We start from the raw sequence: 17,618 nt of genomic DNA on the forward strand, positions 1-17,618 counted from the left end.
TTCTGGTGTCCTGGTTAAGGAGTACACATCTGGATCAAACCCTAGCTCTGTCACTGGGGAGCATTTGGTACTCTGCCACAAAAAGGAACATTTGGTGGCCATCAGAGTATTGTCTCCCCTCTTCATCATCTGTAAAACATGACTCATGGGGCAGCCCGGGTGGCTCAGTGGTTTAGTGCTGCCTTCAGCCCAGGGCGTGATCCTGGAGACCTGGGATTGAGTCCCACGTCAGGCTCCCTGCATGGCGCCTGCTTCTGCCTCTGCCTGTGTCTCTGCCTCTCTCTCTCTCATAAATAAATAAATAAAATTAAAAAAAAATGTGACTCATGATGGTATGCGCCTCAGAGGCTGTCAGGAGGGCTGAATGAGCTCACCCCTTGGCCTACTTTCTAGACATCATAAAATGTTCTAGAAGTTAGCTGTGATAATGGCCTCTGACATTACTACATCTATGGCCATTGCTGCCGCTGTTACTGTTCCCATTTTTTTTTTTTTAATATTTATTTATTTGATGGGGGCGGGGGGGAGGTGTGGTGGAGAGCACAAGCAGGGGGAGCAGCAGGAGAGGGAGAAGTAGGCTCTGTGCTGAGCAGGGAGCCAGGGAGCCTGAAGCAGGGCTCAATCCCAGGACTCCAGGATCATGACCTGAGCCGAAGGGACAGGCTTAACCAACCAAGCCACCCAGGTGCCCCTCCTGTTTCCACTCTTAAAAGACACGTGTGGAAAGGAAGCAGGATCGCACCAGCATCCCAGCCGAATCGGACACGGAGCTCCCACGGGCCGGGCACTGCTCTAAGGCTTCACCTGTGAGGTGTGCATTCCCACTGGTCCTAGTTTATAGACGAGGAAGCTGAGGCACAGAGGGGTTAAGAAACCTGTTCCAGGTCACGCAGTTAGGCCATGGGCACAGACTACAATGGATACCGGACTGACGTCCCTCCCTGACACTGGCCCTGTCTCTGAGCTCCTGCACTACTGTCAGTCTAGGCCAGAAGAAGGGAAGAAACAAAGCAAAACGTTCTAGCCTGTGCCGACAGGGAATGCTCTGGACCGAACGTTTGTGCCCCTCGCCCTGGGCCAAGGTCACATGTCGAATCCTCCCACCCCCCACCCCAGTGGGACAGCATCTGTAAGGGGGGTCCTCGGGGGGGTGATTAGGTCTCAAGAGTGGGGCCCTCATGAATGAGAAGAGCGCCCACTGAACGCTCCCTCACCCCTCCCACCGTGTGAGGACACAGCACTATGACACTGTCTAGGAACCAAGAGGCGGGTCCTCACCACACACTGAGTCTGTCTGGGCCTTGGTCTTGGACTTGCCAGCCTCTGGGATAAAAGAAATAGATGCATGTTGTTTAAGTCTCCCACTCTGTGTTCTCTCCCGGCCTCCTGGATGGATGAGGAAAAGGAGCATCCTGCTGGGCTCTGCACTGCCTTGCCCACCCCAGTACCTAAGGCAGGTGTGAGCAGCCAAGTCAAAGGATGTGTGTGTGTGTGTCTGTGCGTGTGTGCAGATGCAGGGAACCCTATGTTTCCACCCCGGAGCCAAGGCACCCAGCGAGGTTTGCTTGTTATTCACAGACTTCAAATCAGGGAAGTAAAAATATGAGTGTGGAAGACAGGCAAGGTGCCTGCCTCTCAGGAGTCTGACCTCACCCCTTTCACCCGGGCCTGCCAGCCTCCATCTATACCCGCTCTCCTCACATTGCTGCACGTGGGGGTCTGGAACTCAGGCCTACCTTCACGCTTATGCTAGTCACCTCCCACTTCCTCCCTCTTTAACTGCATCCACAGGTTGGTGGCAGGTTCAGTCTCTAGGGCCCTTCAGGGGAAACAACTGCCCCCGCCGCCCTCTGCCTTCTCTGTTTCCATTTGAGGATTTCACCTGCTGCTTTCCTCACCCACAGTAGCAAGAGAGCCTGGGATGCACACCTGGCACTGCTGCTTCCAGGGCCAATGCTCTTGATTATTTTCCTGTCTCCTGTTATGCGCTGAATTGTGTCCCTTGCTGCCCAAATTCTTATGTTGAAGCCCAACCCCTAGTATGTCAGACTGTAACTGTACCTGGAGGGAGGGTCTTTAAAGAGGTAGGTAAATTAAAATGAGGTCAGTAGGGTGGACCCTAATCCCATATGACTGGTGTCCTTAACAGAAGGGGAGTTTGAGATGTAGACATGTGCCGAGGGAAGATAATGTGAGGACACAGGGAGAAGACAGTCGTCAGTAAGCCAGGGAGAAAGGCCTAGAACAGAAGGCCTTTCTGCATGGCATTCAGAAGAAGTGAACCCAGCTAATGCTCTGATATGGGACTTGTGGTGCCAGAACTGTGAAATAATTAGGTTTGGGTAAGCCACCCCGTTGGTGGTACTTTGCTACAGCAGCTCTAGTAAATGAACACACCCTCCTTCACCTGTCACTTCCCATCTGCCTGCTTTTCCACCACAGAGATCCAGTGAAGCCCTACCTGTAGCTGGCACTACACTAAGTATTGGTAATTCAGTGGTTGGTAAGATAAAGTCCCTGCCATCATGGAGATTACATTCTAGGTGGGGGGGACACAGAAAGTAAAGAAAACGTCTAGAGACGAATGCTACAAAAAAATAAATAAAACAGGGTAATGAGATATAAACAGGGTGCAAATGAAGTAAACAGGGAATTCAATTCCTCTCTGAGGAAGTAAGATTCTCCCAGAGACCTAAAAAAACAAGAACAGTCCAGACAAGCAGGAACACGCTGGGAGAGCATTCCAGGCCGAGGAATAGCCTGTGCAAAGGTCCTGAGGCAGGTCTGCATGCATTAGAGGAGCAGGCCCTGTGTGGCCAGACTATGGGGAACTGAGGTTGGAGAGGTGGGCAGGGACCAGATTCATGCAGCGCCCTGGGAAAGAGGTCAGATGTAATTTCTCTTTTATTTCCTAGGTTGTCATTCATCCGACCTGGGCCAGTGTCTTCACTCACCTGCCAATAGTCAGGCACTGGGAAGGGAAAGCACGGTGCAGCCCAGCCAACTGCTATTGTTCCAGGCATTAAAATCTCAAACTGTGAACGCAACCCTTGTCACTGCTGCCAGAAGGGATAGGAAAAAAAAATAGAGAGATGAAGGAGAGCATCATCCCTTCCAACCCCTGCTGAGTATGCAGAGTGAGGGACATATGGAAATTAATATATGCAGCCCTGATCACACGGCTCTGCTCGGCATTTTGATTAAACGCCAACGGTTATTAAATACTCTCCTTCTCAGAGCTCATCTCCGAAAGCCAATGTTGCTTTTCATCTTGAACTCTGATGAACTGTCTCAATTCTGTTCACACACCTCGGCTGCACCGTCGCCCACCGACGGCTGGTGTTTGAGGAGGATGGAGAAAATCAATATGAAATGTCAGGCGAGAGGTCAGAGCGAGCCCGTTTCCCCAGTCGGCAGGAGCCAGGACCGCCGCCGCCACCGAACAAAGGGGGATGTGCATCGAAGAAGGTGGGCACTTCGAATGAGTCAGGAAAATGCATTTTGTTCGCTTCTTAATTAGATTAGGAGGCTGGCACTGGCAATTCAGAGCAGCGCTGTGGCCGGGGTGGGGATGGAGCGTGGGAGGCAGGGCTGTGGGGGGGCCTTGGAGCTCTCTTGTGGGGGGGACCGTCCCCAGGCTCTGCCTCTAGAGCTGTGTGACCCAGGCCCCTGGGAGGCACCTGGGGGTGTGGCTCAGCAGGCCTCCTGCTTCTGTGGGCCCCATGACTCTTCCTGGGTCTCTTGTCGAGGGTCAGGTCACAGCTCGGAGGTGACGTCGCACTCCCTCGCAGCACCATGAGCCTCTCCTACCTTATTACGGTTGCAATGTCCTGTTTGTCATTCCCTGATGAATGGGTCTTTCTTTCTTCAACCTGCCTGGGCCGTGGGGTGCCTAGATATTTGGTCAAGCATTATTCTAGGTGTTTCTCTGAAAGTGTGTCTGGATGACTTGAACATTTAAATTGACAGACTGAGTGAAGCAGATGGCTCTCCTGAATGTGGGTGGGGCTCATCCAATCAGTTGAAGGTCTGAACAGAACAAAAGGCCAACCCTCCCCAAATAAGAAGAAATTCTTTCGCCGGACCCCTATGAACTGGGCCGTTTATTTTTATTTCCCCCTGGATTCATACTTGAACTGAAAATACTGGCTCTTCCCGGATCATGAGCCCACTGGCCTTTGGATTAAAATTATGCCATCAGCTCTCCTGGGTCTGAGGTCTTGGACTTGGACTGCAAATATACCATTGGCTCTGTGGGGCTCCTGCTGCACCACTGTGGATCTTGGGACTTGTTGGCCTCTGTAATTCCATGAGCCAAATACTTCTAATAAATCTCTCTCTCATATGCACACATGTATATGTCTGTCTGTCTATCCATCCACCTTCTATTGGTTCTGTTTGTCTGCAGAACCCTCACTAACAGAGATAGGATGCTCCATGCAGAGGAAACCAGTTATGTCCTCCGCCTGGCAAAGTACCTGATGTATGTATGTAGTATGTGCTCAACAAAAACAACTAAAACAAATGAATAATGGGGCTTCATGTCATGGGAAAAGAGTTAAGGCTGTAGCACTGCACCCCAGCTGCAGGCCCAGTTTGGCGGAGTTCAGGTCTTCTGTGGGAACTACTGCTGCCACTTACTGTCCCCTGTGTGTCCAGCAGACACCAGGTTCTTACGCACACGTTGGCATCTCCTTCCAGTGAACAGTCGGCCCAATGAGGCCGTCCCAATGAATTTTACTTTCAGGCGAGGAACTTGGGGCTCAAAAGGATTAAATAACTTGCCCGAGGTCACACAGGAACTGAAGGTCAGAGCGCAGTTCCAATTCCAAAGCTTCTGCTCCAAACCTTTCTGGTTCTGGGAGTTCCTTTTCCCACCCCGAGCTCCGGGTTCATCAAACCTCCCAGTGAGCTTTGTTCTTCAGTACCCGGGTCTGCCACCCAGGGCTGTGAGCACACTGGAGTTCCTTGCGCCACCTCCAGCATCCACCTTGGTCAGGGGACCTACCAGCCAGTTCTGGCTTCACTCACCAGAGACACCTGCCCCCCCACTTCAGGCTGCTCAGGGCACCCCACACAGAGCAGCTCCCCAACTGACCCCCAAGCCTTGACTCTGCCCAATGTGGCTCTCACCAGTCCCTGTTTCACGTGCCATTTATGTCAACCTTCAGGCATTCATGCATTTATTGAACAAGTATTTACTGAGCACCTACTTATGTGCCACGCATTGGCAATGTGGTGTGAGCAGAACAGATTTAGTGCTTATCCTCAGAGGGTTTGTGTTCTGGAGGGGAAGGGCGGTGAGCAATGACTATCTACGCGCGATGAAGGCCAACCTCTGATAATGCTTACGTCACCTGTAGTTATTTAAAAAACAAATATCCCTTTTCCTCTTCTCTTCCTTCTGATTTCCATCCTGAATGTCCTTTGTCTTGAGACCAAAGCAATATTTTCTACTTCTCCTTTCTTTCTTCTCACTGCCACTGTGTTAATCTTCCATAAACCATAAATTCTATCACTCTATTCTCCAGCCAAACGATCTCAAATTACTCTCCACATGTTAGGGACTGTTTTTCTCAAACTGGGGCACATGTACATATCTGAGGAGGAGTAGGAGGAGGAGGAGATGGTGATGCACCAGGCAGTGCAGAAAGCCATAGGATAAACACTCTCTTTTGGGAACACCAATTTTGCTTGAAATCTGGGAGTAGGGTAGAAATGTAATTATTTAATTAAACTGAAAATAGACATTTTATGGGAGTAAAATGCAAAATCCATGCAAAATCTTAAGATGGAGAAGTAAGACTTCAAAGAACATCTGTTATGGTTGGCACTTCCCCAGGGTCTCAGGTCTCACTTACTGTTTTGTTCGTGCTGGTGGACCTGGCTGAGCCCACGAGAGAGGGTGGGCTGCTACTGGGCTCCCTTCCTCCACCACAGCCAGGCCCTCCTGGTCTACCCCAGTACTCACTGTTGGGGCCAGCAGGCTTCCCCTGCTCAGGGAGCTCGTGGAGCCTTTGGCTTCTAAGCACTCAGTCCCCGCTAGTTGAGCTACTTCTCTCCAACAATGCCTAGAAAACCATCATGACTGTGGCTGGTGAGTCCAGTTGCTCTTTATTTAACCCATCCTCTTCCTCTGAAGCTTTTCTCTAGTGCACACTACGGCCACGGGCATTTCTAAAGTTCTGGTCCCAAAGCCACCACCTCTCCAAGAGGGTACTAACCACTTCCTACAGGTGCTGGGTTTTTTTTTTTCTAATTGACATATAATTGAAATATGACATTATATAAGTTTTAAATATACAACATAATGATTTGATATATGTATATACCACAAAATAATCACCAATAAGCCTAGTTAACATTCATTCCCACACAGAGTTACAAGTTCTTTTTCTGGCGAAGAGAACTTTTAAGATGTGGTCTAGCAACTCTTAAACATGCAGGAGAGCTTTATTAACTTAGTCACCATTCCCAGTTGCCATTTGTGATTGCCTGTATACTCTCAGCCTCTCACATAGTCCAGGAGGCCCTGTTACCACCAAGATCTGTCCAGAACCCGCCAGCCCCTCTCCACTTGCACACCAGCACCCCTGTCCAGGCCACACTCATCCCCAGATCGCCAGCCAGCACATTGCAATGATCCCCTAACTGGTCTCCCTTCAGGGAACTCTGCAGATTCATTCTCTCCATGGCAGCAAGAGTGATGTTAAAACACAATTCGGATCATGCCACAATGTGATGTGACAGGGTCTCATTCACCTCTGGATTACATGCCTTAAGCGAACACTTGTGGAATTGAACGTGAGGGTTCCTATGTACCCACACACCAGATGTGGAGCGGATTCTGAGTCAGGCCAACACCTGGACTTTGCTGCCAGGGGGTGTCAGGTGGGGAAGGAGATCCAAATCCTCTAGGTTCTCCCCTCCTCCTCCTGCAGTTCAGGGGCCTGGCCTGCCCATCCCATCACCCCATCCACTGTGCACAGCTTGGTACTCACATTTGCTGTGCCTGTCACACAAGGCCGACGCCCTCATGTCACACAGCCGGATTGTCCCTTTGCTGCTGCTGTACACGAAGCTGTTGCAGTGATGCGGGTGGAACTCGGCTGCTGTGATCACCTCCGTGAGCTCCTCCATGTTGGCCGGCTTAATGTCAACGATATCTGGCACAGGTGAGTCAAGGACGGGACCAGGACCGGGGGCAGAAGCTCAAGGGTGATGAGTAGCGGCACCGCCTAGTTTTAGGGTAACCTGCGAGCATCTACCACACACAGGGAATCTTCACGGTAACCTTGCAAGCAAATGAGGCAGGGCTCACTGGTCTTGGCAGATGAGGCCCAGGGATGCCCAGGTCTGAGGCATCATTAGAACTCAGGTCTCCCTGGCCTCTTTTGAATATTTCATCCTTCACCACATAGGGAACGCGTCCCATCGCCCATCAAAGTTGTCTGCCCATGCAATCAGGCTAAAATGTGCCAAGCCACAAAGACAACAGTGGTGAAGAAGCTAGCCCCATTCCAACTAAATGATTCAGTTCATTTGAATCTTTCCCCCGATTAGGCTGATAAATGATACCCACAGTAGATTGTGAATCCTCTTCCACGAAATCCCTGAGATCTTCTTTAATAACAGGCTGGTGAGAGTAAGAATAGCTGCTGCTACCATTTTGTGAGCACTGGCCATAGGCCCATTGTTTGCAAAGCAGATCAGTACTTTAGTGCAGTTAATCCTTAGAACAGCTCTGTAACCTGTCCTTTTCTTATTCCCTCCAGGGATGGAGATGGGGGCCTGCCCTGTGTCACAAGGCTGGAGAAGCAGCACCAGGATTTCCTCCCAGGGGCCAAACTTGTGCTTTTGAGTAATTATGCAAAATGTCTCTCATCGAAAACACTACAGAGGACCTCAAGCTTCCATAAGCTGTGATTTGCCTTAAGAGCTTGGGTGGGAGTTTAAGCACCAGAAAAAAAGCCCTCCAGTTGGATGGTGGGACAGTTTCAGCCTCCCATGGAATAGACCTTTGTTTTATCATCTGTTTTTTTCTTCCTCAGTATTTTCCTTTCTGATCAAGAATGATTATACCTCCATTTTCAAAGACCTCGTCCTTAATTACTGAAACGGATCATTTGGCCCTTTAATTGTGGAGATGCCTCAGTGGACGTAAGGACTTTCAGGAGGATGTCTGGCATGTGGGAGGGAATGAGTCTGTGCTACCCTGGAGTTTGGGGGACCTGCGTGCAGGGTAGGAAGCACCTGTCTGAGGCTGTGATGCCGAGGACCCGAAACTTCCTGCAAAGAAACGGGCCTCGTGATGTGGGTGCTGTTACACAGGAAAGCTGACCAAGGTGATTCCCACTTTCCCAAGACTTCATCACTTTTGAGCCAGCTTTCTGATTGGGCCCCATGTGTATATCAACAGGTGGTATTTGCTTAACATTGTCCTTCCGGTCGGCTTAAATCAACTCTGTTTCCTAGCCTTGTCTAAGCTGTAACCCACTATTCATAAAACTGTGGGTTTAACGAGCTGGTTACATTTTAAATAATATGCATGAAATAAATGCATACCAATTAAAATAAAAATGTTTACGTCTGTGCCAGGAGCTTGTATATCCCATTTGGGGAAACAGTGCAATGATTCAGCAAGAAGTAACTTAACACAGACTCTGCTATTAGGTGGGGATGGATGTTTCATAAAGTTAGTAACACAGTCCCCCTTTTTAGAGTATACATAAGGGGGGCACCTGGGTGGCTCAGTGGTTGAGGTCTACCTTTGGTTCGGGTCGTGATCCTGGGGTCCAGTCCCACAGTGGGATCCCTGCAGGGAGCCTGCTTCTCCCTCTATGTCTCTGCCTCTCATGAATAAATAAATAAAATCTTTAAAAAAAAGAGTATATATACAGTACAAATAAATGTGCTTGTATTTTTAGTCATACCAGCATCAACATAGGCATCTGTTACCACACACCACCTAAGCTCCAGCACACAATCTGGTGCAATAATGGCTCTGTACTTGGTTTTGCCTCTTTCCCCTTCAATGATCTGTTATAAGTCCTGTCGTGGCTTTCCAAAATTAGTCTGAGACTGAACTAACACTGCATTTTACTACAATTTGCCCCACCAAACTCAGATGCAAATATCACTTGGGTCTGCAGAGCATGTAGGTCCCCTGGATTCACAAAATACTACCTTTCAACTCAACTGCTGCCCGAGTTATAAATATGATTGCAGTTAGCACCACATGCTGGGGGGCAGGAGGCTGTGTCCCCTAGGATGTTCCAAGCTGCACCTCTGATGTTCTCTCCAGCTCCCTGACCTATACCCTGGGCTTGGTGTCCACACCATGGGATGGGGTGAGCAGAGGTTAGTGTTCAGTTGCCGTCAGATCTCATCGCCCTCCAGAAAGAGCTTCCATACCCTACTGTGCCAGTGAGCATGTTTCTCTTTTCCTAAAATAGGGCAAGAAAATCTGGTGTCAGCTTTCTCAACCTCTACCAGTAGAGCTCTAAAAACAAGCTTAACTGGAAAGGATCTTTGCTGTGTGGGAGGGGGAGGTGCCGCATCTACTATTTCTTTCTTACCTAAAAATAAAGCCCCAAAGTCAGAATGTGTGAAAATGAAGTGCTTAAAGATATCTATGAAAGCAGGAAGGAACATCGCCCAGCATCTAGAACAGCATCACGGGGATGTGCGCACGGAGTCTGCTGAGGGCTGCTTCCCCTGGATCCATGCTCCCTCCCTCCCACCCCCAAGCTGGACTTTTTTGAGCCTCCCCATCATCTCTCATCCTCAAGCATCACCCCTTTGACTAGTATGTCTGACTCTACGCAGTTCAGAGATGATTCAAATCCTCTCTTTAATAACTGTGAAGGACAAGAGAATAATAACCAATAGTTCATGTTTACCAAGTGCCACACATTGTCCCATTTGACCTTCATCTCAGCCCTATGCGATCAATACTATGAACAGGCCTATTCTCCAGTGGAAGGAGCAGTAACTGAGGTGAATTCATCAAGGTCACAGGACTAGGAAGAGGAGGAGTTGGGATTCCAACCCAGTCTGTCTGGCTTCAGAGCCTGGGTTCTCGACCACATGCTACTCTCCCTCCCCTGAGGAAAGGCCCTTCCAGAGACAGCCATTCTGAGTGCAGTCATTCTGGCTCTCTCGAAACAACCTCTGGCTAATCTGAGAGGGCAGCCAGTTCTTTTAATTCACCGACCACCCTGGTGGCTGCATTTTTCGAAATCAGAATTTGGACATAGCATCTCAGGATTTCTGCGTCCTAGGATGTGATAATTACTTTTCTCTTTTTTGAACCATGAACTGGAACAGAAACATATGGAATTTCTTGAACTGTTAACCGATGGAGGATTTGCTGAGTTCTAAGAACATCTGGGACGAGACTAATAACTAAAAATTCAATGGCTTATGGGGATGATGGGACAGGGTATTTCACATCTACATCATCCAGAAACCCAGTCCTCTCCTCTGACTCTGTTCTAAAGGGAGATGCACACCTTCAGCATATGTGGTTTTGCCCTTCATGTCAGGAGGGAAAGAGAAGAGAGATAAGCAGTGAATGGCTCCCTGTATTATCTTGAAAACAGAATGATGCATTTTGACAGTCAATTTTCTCCTCCCTATGCTTTAGAGCTCTCTATCCAAATTCTTTCCCTGTTGTCCCAAAGAACTAAATGGCAAAAGCAAAACATAGCACTGGATTCTCGGCTAATATACAAGGCAGACAGCCAACAGATTGCTATTAAATTAACCCTGGGGCTTGACAGATCTGTTCTTCCTGACCCCAACTGCTTATGGCATTCCTTATTAATGCTGAGCCCAGACAAATTACCTCTACTAACAAAAGGGGTTAATCTGCTTCTCTGTTGGGACTCTGGAGGCAGCTTTGAGGACAGGAGGGGGCACAGCTAGTTTGGCAGCTGAGCTCCATGCTTGGAAGGCAGAAGGAGGGAAGGTGAGGGCATCACTGTGCCAGGCAGGGCCTAAGGCATCATTTAAAATAATAATTGAAGACACTGGGAGGTCACCCCTTAAGGGATTGGCTTCAAACAAATAAGAAGCCAGAACCATAAATTACATCACCAGTGGGGTGAGGGAATGGAGAGGGTAATGGCAGGATGCTAAGGGGTAGCACAGGAGCCATTCAAAAGTCATTTCCCTAATCTCCAATTTAGAAAAAGCTTTCTATGGAAAAAAAAAAAAGTCTACTGCAATGTGATAAAAGAGATTGACAATAACCTGTGTATAAAGAAATAGGGAAATGATTAAAATTTGATCTACCTCAATAAATTGTTTCTGAAATGGAAATTCCAAGTCCACTAAAAACCATGAAATATTGTATCTATAGCATGATCATAATGTCATTTAAAACTTACACTCTGAAAATGATGAGCTAAAAGGCAAACTACTAAATGTTAGTAATGGTTCTGTCTGGGTGAGGATAGGGATTTTCAATTATCAGTTAACATTTCCACAATTTCTTTTGACCATGTTGTCTTAAAGGACAGAAAAAGACAAGGTATTTTCACTTCTTTCTATCTATATACAACCAGTAAAATACAAAATATATATATAGTCTGACCAGAATCATGTAAAAAATGAGAGAGAGGGAAAGACAATAGAGAATGGAAGGAAATATGGTTAATACCTTACAGGGATTAGTTGGAGGGTCAGCATGTAAGTCACCCTTTAGTAACTCTAGCTTACAAAGGGTGATTTACCTTTACCATTGGTTCATTCATTCCTCCATGTAAATCCACAAATGTTAACAACGAACCTGCTAGTACTTTTCTGGGTACAGGGGATACAGTCATGACCAAAAAGGACCAAAAATCCTCCTGATCTGTGGAGTCTATATCCTAGCAGGGCATATGGTCACTAAGCATGGCAGATAAATATAATATAGAATAGACTAGATGGTAATAACTGCTAAGCAGAAAAATAAAGCAGAGGCGAGAGAGAGAGAAATGGTGTATGTGTGTGTATATCCTGGACTGAACAGAAGGCTTCCTGGATAAATAGAGTTAAGATTTTTTTCCCCTTTTATTATTTATTTACTTTTCTGAGTCCTTATAGCTCAATTAGCTAGCACGATGTTAAAATGGTGATGCTATTCCCCTGTATATACACCAAAACTAGGTGGGGAGGTTACAGATGATTCTATATATCTCCACGATAAGTGCTTATTTTTAAACAATAAACAAAAAAAAATTTCCTTGTGTTAGAACCACCTATGAGAGAGTTGAGAGACCAGGAGCCTCATCAACATGGGCAAAGTTCAAGATAATACTGTGATAAATAGGGATCCCTGGGTGGCTTAGCGGTTCAGTGCCTGTCTTTGGCCCAGGGTGTGATCCTTGAGTCCCGCATCGGGCTCCCGGCATGGAGCCTGCTTCTCCCTCTGCCTGTGTCTCTGCCTCTCTTTCTTTATCATGAATAAATAAATAAATAAAATCTTTAAAAAATACTGTGATAAATATCATGATTGTAACAAAACTGGGTCAGGAGATTGGGATTCAATTCTGATTCCAAGTCTGTTTTGCTTGGAAAATGTGGGAAAGTCATTTTCTCTCTCTGGGTTTCGATTTTTTAGCCTTTGAAAGGGTATAATCCTATTTACCTCGATAACCTCTGAGAATTGTGATTATGAAATAATTTCACGAGACAATTATTAAAGGGCTTTATGGTAGCCTGGATAATCCCATCTCTCACTCTCTCTCTCAAAAAAAAAAAAAAAAAAAAAAAAAGCATCTAGTTTTCCCCAGATAGCTTTATATGTTTCAGTTTTGTGGGCTTTTAAAGGTGATGTCCTTGTACACTTGTCTTTATCAGTGCCGATTCTGACATTTTTTGTTTTGTTTTGTTTTCTTTCTAAGCCCTGCCAATCAAGGGCAGGAAAGCCAAACAGGAAGCCTTTCAGTAGGCCAGGCTGGAAATCTACGTTCGCCTGGGAAAGACACCCATGTTCAGGAGCAGTTGAAGTTTTTCATGTAGCTGTACTTAGAGTCTGCCCATACTGAAGGTGGAGAACAGCCTATCTTGGCCCTGAGAACTACCCGCATTAGAGCTGGATTTCCTTTTAGGAGACTTGAATTGCTTTGAGGGCTTTTTCCCCCTTTCCAAAGTCTGAATGAAGTCTTTGGATATTAAGTACTGATTACAAAGCATCCAGATCTTATTAGCTGAACGGATGTGTTACTTGATGATAAGACACTGGCAATCTCTGAAGAGGACTCCAAGGGATATTCTTCTTTTAAGAGCTTAAAAAAAGCCAATGTGCAAATATTTATGGAGGGTTTGCCAATTCCTAGGCTCAATATGAGAGACCGACAAAGAGACATATGGTGCCATATTAGTTACTGCCTTAAGTATGTCCTGAGCTACAGAAGACACAGGGCTGAGATGAAATTCATGATTTGGGTTGGGGGGGCACTTGAAAATCTCATAACCACAGACTCTTTCCTATTTTATTCGTGTGACAGAGAGCTTGAATTCCACCATTAGAAAACACCCAGTATTTTCTTCAAAGGTCAGTTCAGATGTTACTTTCTTTATGACTCATTCCAGCCGAATTTCCTTCATGATTCTCCCTATCTTGTGTATCCATAGCACCTTGAATACACCTAACACTTAATACATATTATTATAATCAATTGAGTAATTTGAGACGGTGTGATAGGGTATAGTTTACTGGAGTATGGAGTATGAAAGACTGAATCTCCAAGTCTGGACTAGTTACATAATCATGAAAGCCTTTAAATTTGTTAACTCATCTACAAAAAGGCAGACAACTACAAAGGATGATGTGTAGATTATACCTGGTGCTTAATACAGGCTCCAAAAATTGTTAGTCTCATCTTCCCTAGTATGGTGACATGTCTGTCTTCCTCTGTCCATATACTTGCTTTGCTGGTTTTGTGATATGTTAACTTGGTTAGGCTGAATCCTTAAGAGTTCCCTTTCTAGGATGTCTCTGGTTATGGTGGGATAACATGGGCTCAGGAAGGTTGAAGGACAGAAGAGAGGAAGCATGTATCACACACACACACATCTCCTTTCACTTATTCAATCAAACACAAATCCAGGTGCTTCTGTAAGGGAATCTTCAATTCTACAGATGTGATTAAAGGCCCCCACAGGTTGACTTCAAGTTAACCAAAGGAAGATTCTCTTTGGTGGGCCTGAATTAATCAGTTGGAAGACCTTTAAAGGAAAGCTTAGGCCCTCCCTGAGGCTCTCTCTTCTTGACTGCCATGTGTGGACAAGCTTCAAATCATCCTTGTGCTCTTCCAGCTTACTTGTGATTTTCCATTTCTGACTAAGTGCCTAACAGACCCTGACTTGCTTGGCCAGCCTCACAACTGCAAGTCTAGAGTAAGTCAGTCTCTCTCCTTCTCCCTCCTCTCCTGCCTTTCCCTCTCTCTGTAGACAGATGGACAGACAGACACACACATGCAAAGAGCACACACACATACAGTGCTCCTGCAAGAGTTTTGCTTTTTGCTTGAACTCTAGCTGATACATCTAAGCTTCAGATTACGAGAACCATAATACCAGGGATGGAGTTTTATTCATCTTGGCATTCCAGTACACATAGTAAGTGTTCAATAAATGTTTATGGATTTTACTTTAATTCATAGTGACTTAGCAGCATTCTCTAGGCATAGTTTTTTTTAAAATGCAGAAAATCCATCATAGGTCAATAATAGGTCAAGATGCCAGGCCTGGATACTGTAAATCGTTTAGCTTGTGGTTTTCTTAGGAAAGAACGGGATCCAGGCAACAAGATTAGAAGAACAGGGGGATGGGGAAATGTTACAGATAATAATAGCTACTATTTATTAAGCTTTCTCCCTGTGCCAGGTACTTGGCTAAGAAATCAACACTATGATCTTATTTAATACCCACAACAACCTTACAAGATAGATGGTATTATTATCTCCATTAACCGATGAAGAAATGGGAGGGTCAGAAGATGTTAACAACTTGTCAAGGTCATACCGATTTTAGGAGAAAAAACTGGATTCAAATCCAGTGAATCTGACTCCAGAGTCGAACTACTAACTACTAAGCATTCCTAACTACTATGCTATACTGCTCTGAGGAAGCTCAAAAAGCCCCAGAAGCCTACCTAGTTGCATTCTTGCCCTCTGCCCTGACAACATGAAGTCCAAAGGGCTTTCCTCATGTAGAGGGAAATCCCTCATCTCATAAATCCCTAGGTAGGACGGATACGGAGGGTCAGCATCCTCACAAGCAAAGCACCAGGCCTTCGAAAACCCACCAAGGCAGCACTTATTATGGGAAGGAGGAGGCTGCCCTGGTACATGTGGGCCAATGTGCTGGAGGTGTCACTGGAATGCTCTCCTTTTACACCAAATGCCAGTCTCAACTTGATATGGGAGAAATGGGAATCTGAAGCCAGAGCAGCAACAAGGGAGACAGACTTGTATCAGGCCCCACAGTTTGCTTCAAAGTCTGTCTGCAGAAAGAATCCCATCAGAATAAAAGGCAGGCCGCTGTCCATGGTACTACAGAGAGACAGAAGTCAAGAGTTGAGGTTATACAGTCCCCTGATCAGGGAATAAAGTCCAAAAAGGCCTCAGCTCAGTTGACAAATGAAGCTGATACACAGGGATGCTAAGACCAAGGCCAATGATGAAACACCCCAGAGTCCAGATGTCTTCTCTCAGAGAAATCCTGTCTCATGCCCAGAGACTTACAGAGTTCTGTAAGATGTGGCTTCTGCTGACCTTTTCAGTCTTGCTTATACCATGCTCCACCAGAATGTGTAAAGCTTACACATTCTCTGGGTTCCAGTCACAGTGGCCTTTTTAGATTTCCTCCAACATTGTTTTATTACCTTCTGCCACATGCCCTTTGTACATGCTAGACCAATCTCTCCACACCTCTTTCCCAACTTAGCTCATATTCTTCATCTTTCAGATCTCAACTCAATAACCAGTTCCTCTGCAAAGTCTTCTTTTATTCCTAGTTTCTATCAGATTTGAAAAAAGAAGCATTCACACAAATGTATTTCCTTTCCTCACAGGGCTTTCCTCTGTTTATAATTATATGCTCATTAATGTGATTATTTGATGAATGTCATTCTGAAAGCAGAAAGTTTCTTTTCGCTTCTATATCTCCATGTCCTCAGTACAGTACTTGACACAAACTAGGTACTCGGTATACAGTTATTGAGGGCTGTATAATATTTACTTTTACTTGATAGTAGCCTATTAATAGGTCCCATATTGGACTAGGTAAAAGTCCAGATTTAACTCATTCTCATCCTTGAGAAAAGAATTCAAAAGATTCTAAGTGTATCATAGAAAACTAGTTTGAAAAGTTAGGACTGCTTCTTGCCCTAGAATACCACTAATCTAGAAATGAGTTATTATTGTCCAAAAGTAGTTAACCCACTAAGGCCAAAGTCTGACCAGTTTAAGACAGAACCTGTTACATCAGATAAGGACAGACTGGCTATGGAGGGAAAGGAGAGGACTCCAGATGTCACGAAGCCAGGAATGTTTCAATCTGATCTAGTGTTAAATACAAGGCCCCGGACCTCAGAGATCCTGCAAATATGTGGTCTATGGTATAATGAGCAATGTCTTAAAAAGAGCATCCAACTGCAAAGCCAAAGGAGGAGTCTAGAATTGAGAAGATGACCCAGGTAATGAATTCAGTAGAATAGAAACCACCATACTAACATCTAACTTTTTTAGTTTCCTTGTCCTTTCCATGATAATCAAGCTTCTTTTGAAATCTGTTTATCATTCATCTAGCAGGGTACTGGCCTAAGCATATATATGTGTGTGTATATATATGCATATGTATATAAAGAGACATAGATGGATATATTTTATATACAGTTGACCCTTGAACAGTGTGGGGACTAGGGCCAGTGATCCTTGTGCAGTCAATAATCCACATATAACTTTTGGTTCCCTTAAATCTTTGTAATTAATACTTCAATGTTGACCAGAAATCTTACTGATGACATAAGTTAACACAAATTTTGTATGCTATATATAATATATACACTGTAGTCTTACAATAAAACATTATTGGAAAAGAAATTATTGTCTAATAAAGAAAATTCATTATTGCATTTACTGAAAAAAATCTGCGTGTAAGTGGCCCCACATAGTTCAAATTCATGCTGTCCAAGGGTCAATTGTATGTATAACATTTATCCACATATACATATTAAAGATATAAATATATTTTTATATATGTGGATAATCATATATATAAACATATTTTTTAAAATTCTCACAATCCTCTTTGATAAAACTCCTCTCTAAAGATCAATTAACAGAGGGTTGGTTAAATTAAGAACCTTATTAAAGCTTACACATCCAGCAAGTGGTAGAGCTGAGTGTGAACTTCAGTCTTTAAGATGTTCAGAACTTCTAGAACTTTTAGGACTCCAAAGCCTGCATTCTCAATCATAATGCCAGTGTCATACCAAATGCCAGGCAGTGGAAGTCATGACTTTATTTTTTAACCACATTGCAAGACCACTTGTCTTACTATTTACTTTTCTTTACATAAACTTACTTTGTAATTTAAGTGGATTTTTCAGTATCTATGAA

The 17,618-nt window shown here is 45.2% G+C and overlaps 1 protein-coding gene across 6 annotated transcripts in view; it reads right to left on the minus strand.

Annotated features, from left to right (window-relative positions):
- Positions 1 to 17,618, minus strand: part of PPP2R2B (protein phosphatase 2 regulatory subunit Bbeta) — a 448,486-nt gene that overhangs the window by 37,783 nt on the left and 393,085 nt on the right. For all 6 annotated transcript variants that reach the window (XM_041767142.1, XM_041767141.1, XM_041767143.1 and 3 more), the window contains one exon: positions 7,002 to 7,166. In XM_041767142.1, coding sequence (XP_041623076.1) covers positions 7,002 to 7,166 — 165 coding nt within the window. The remainder of the gene's footprint in view (positions 1 to 7,001; positions 7,167 to 17,618) is intronic.

Source organism: Vulpes lagopus, chromosome 8 (assembly GCF_018345385.1).
Source record: "Vulpes lagopus strain Blue_001 chromosome 8, ASM1834538v1, whole genome shotgun sequence".
NCBI classification, from domain to species: Eukaryota; Metazoa; Chordata; class Mammalia; order Carnivora; family Canidae; genus Vulpes; species Vulpes lagopus.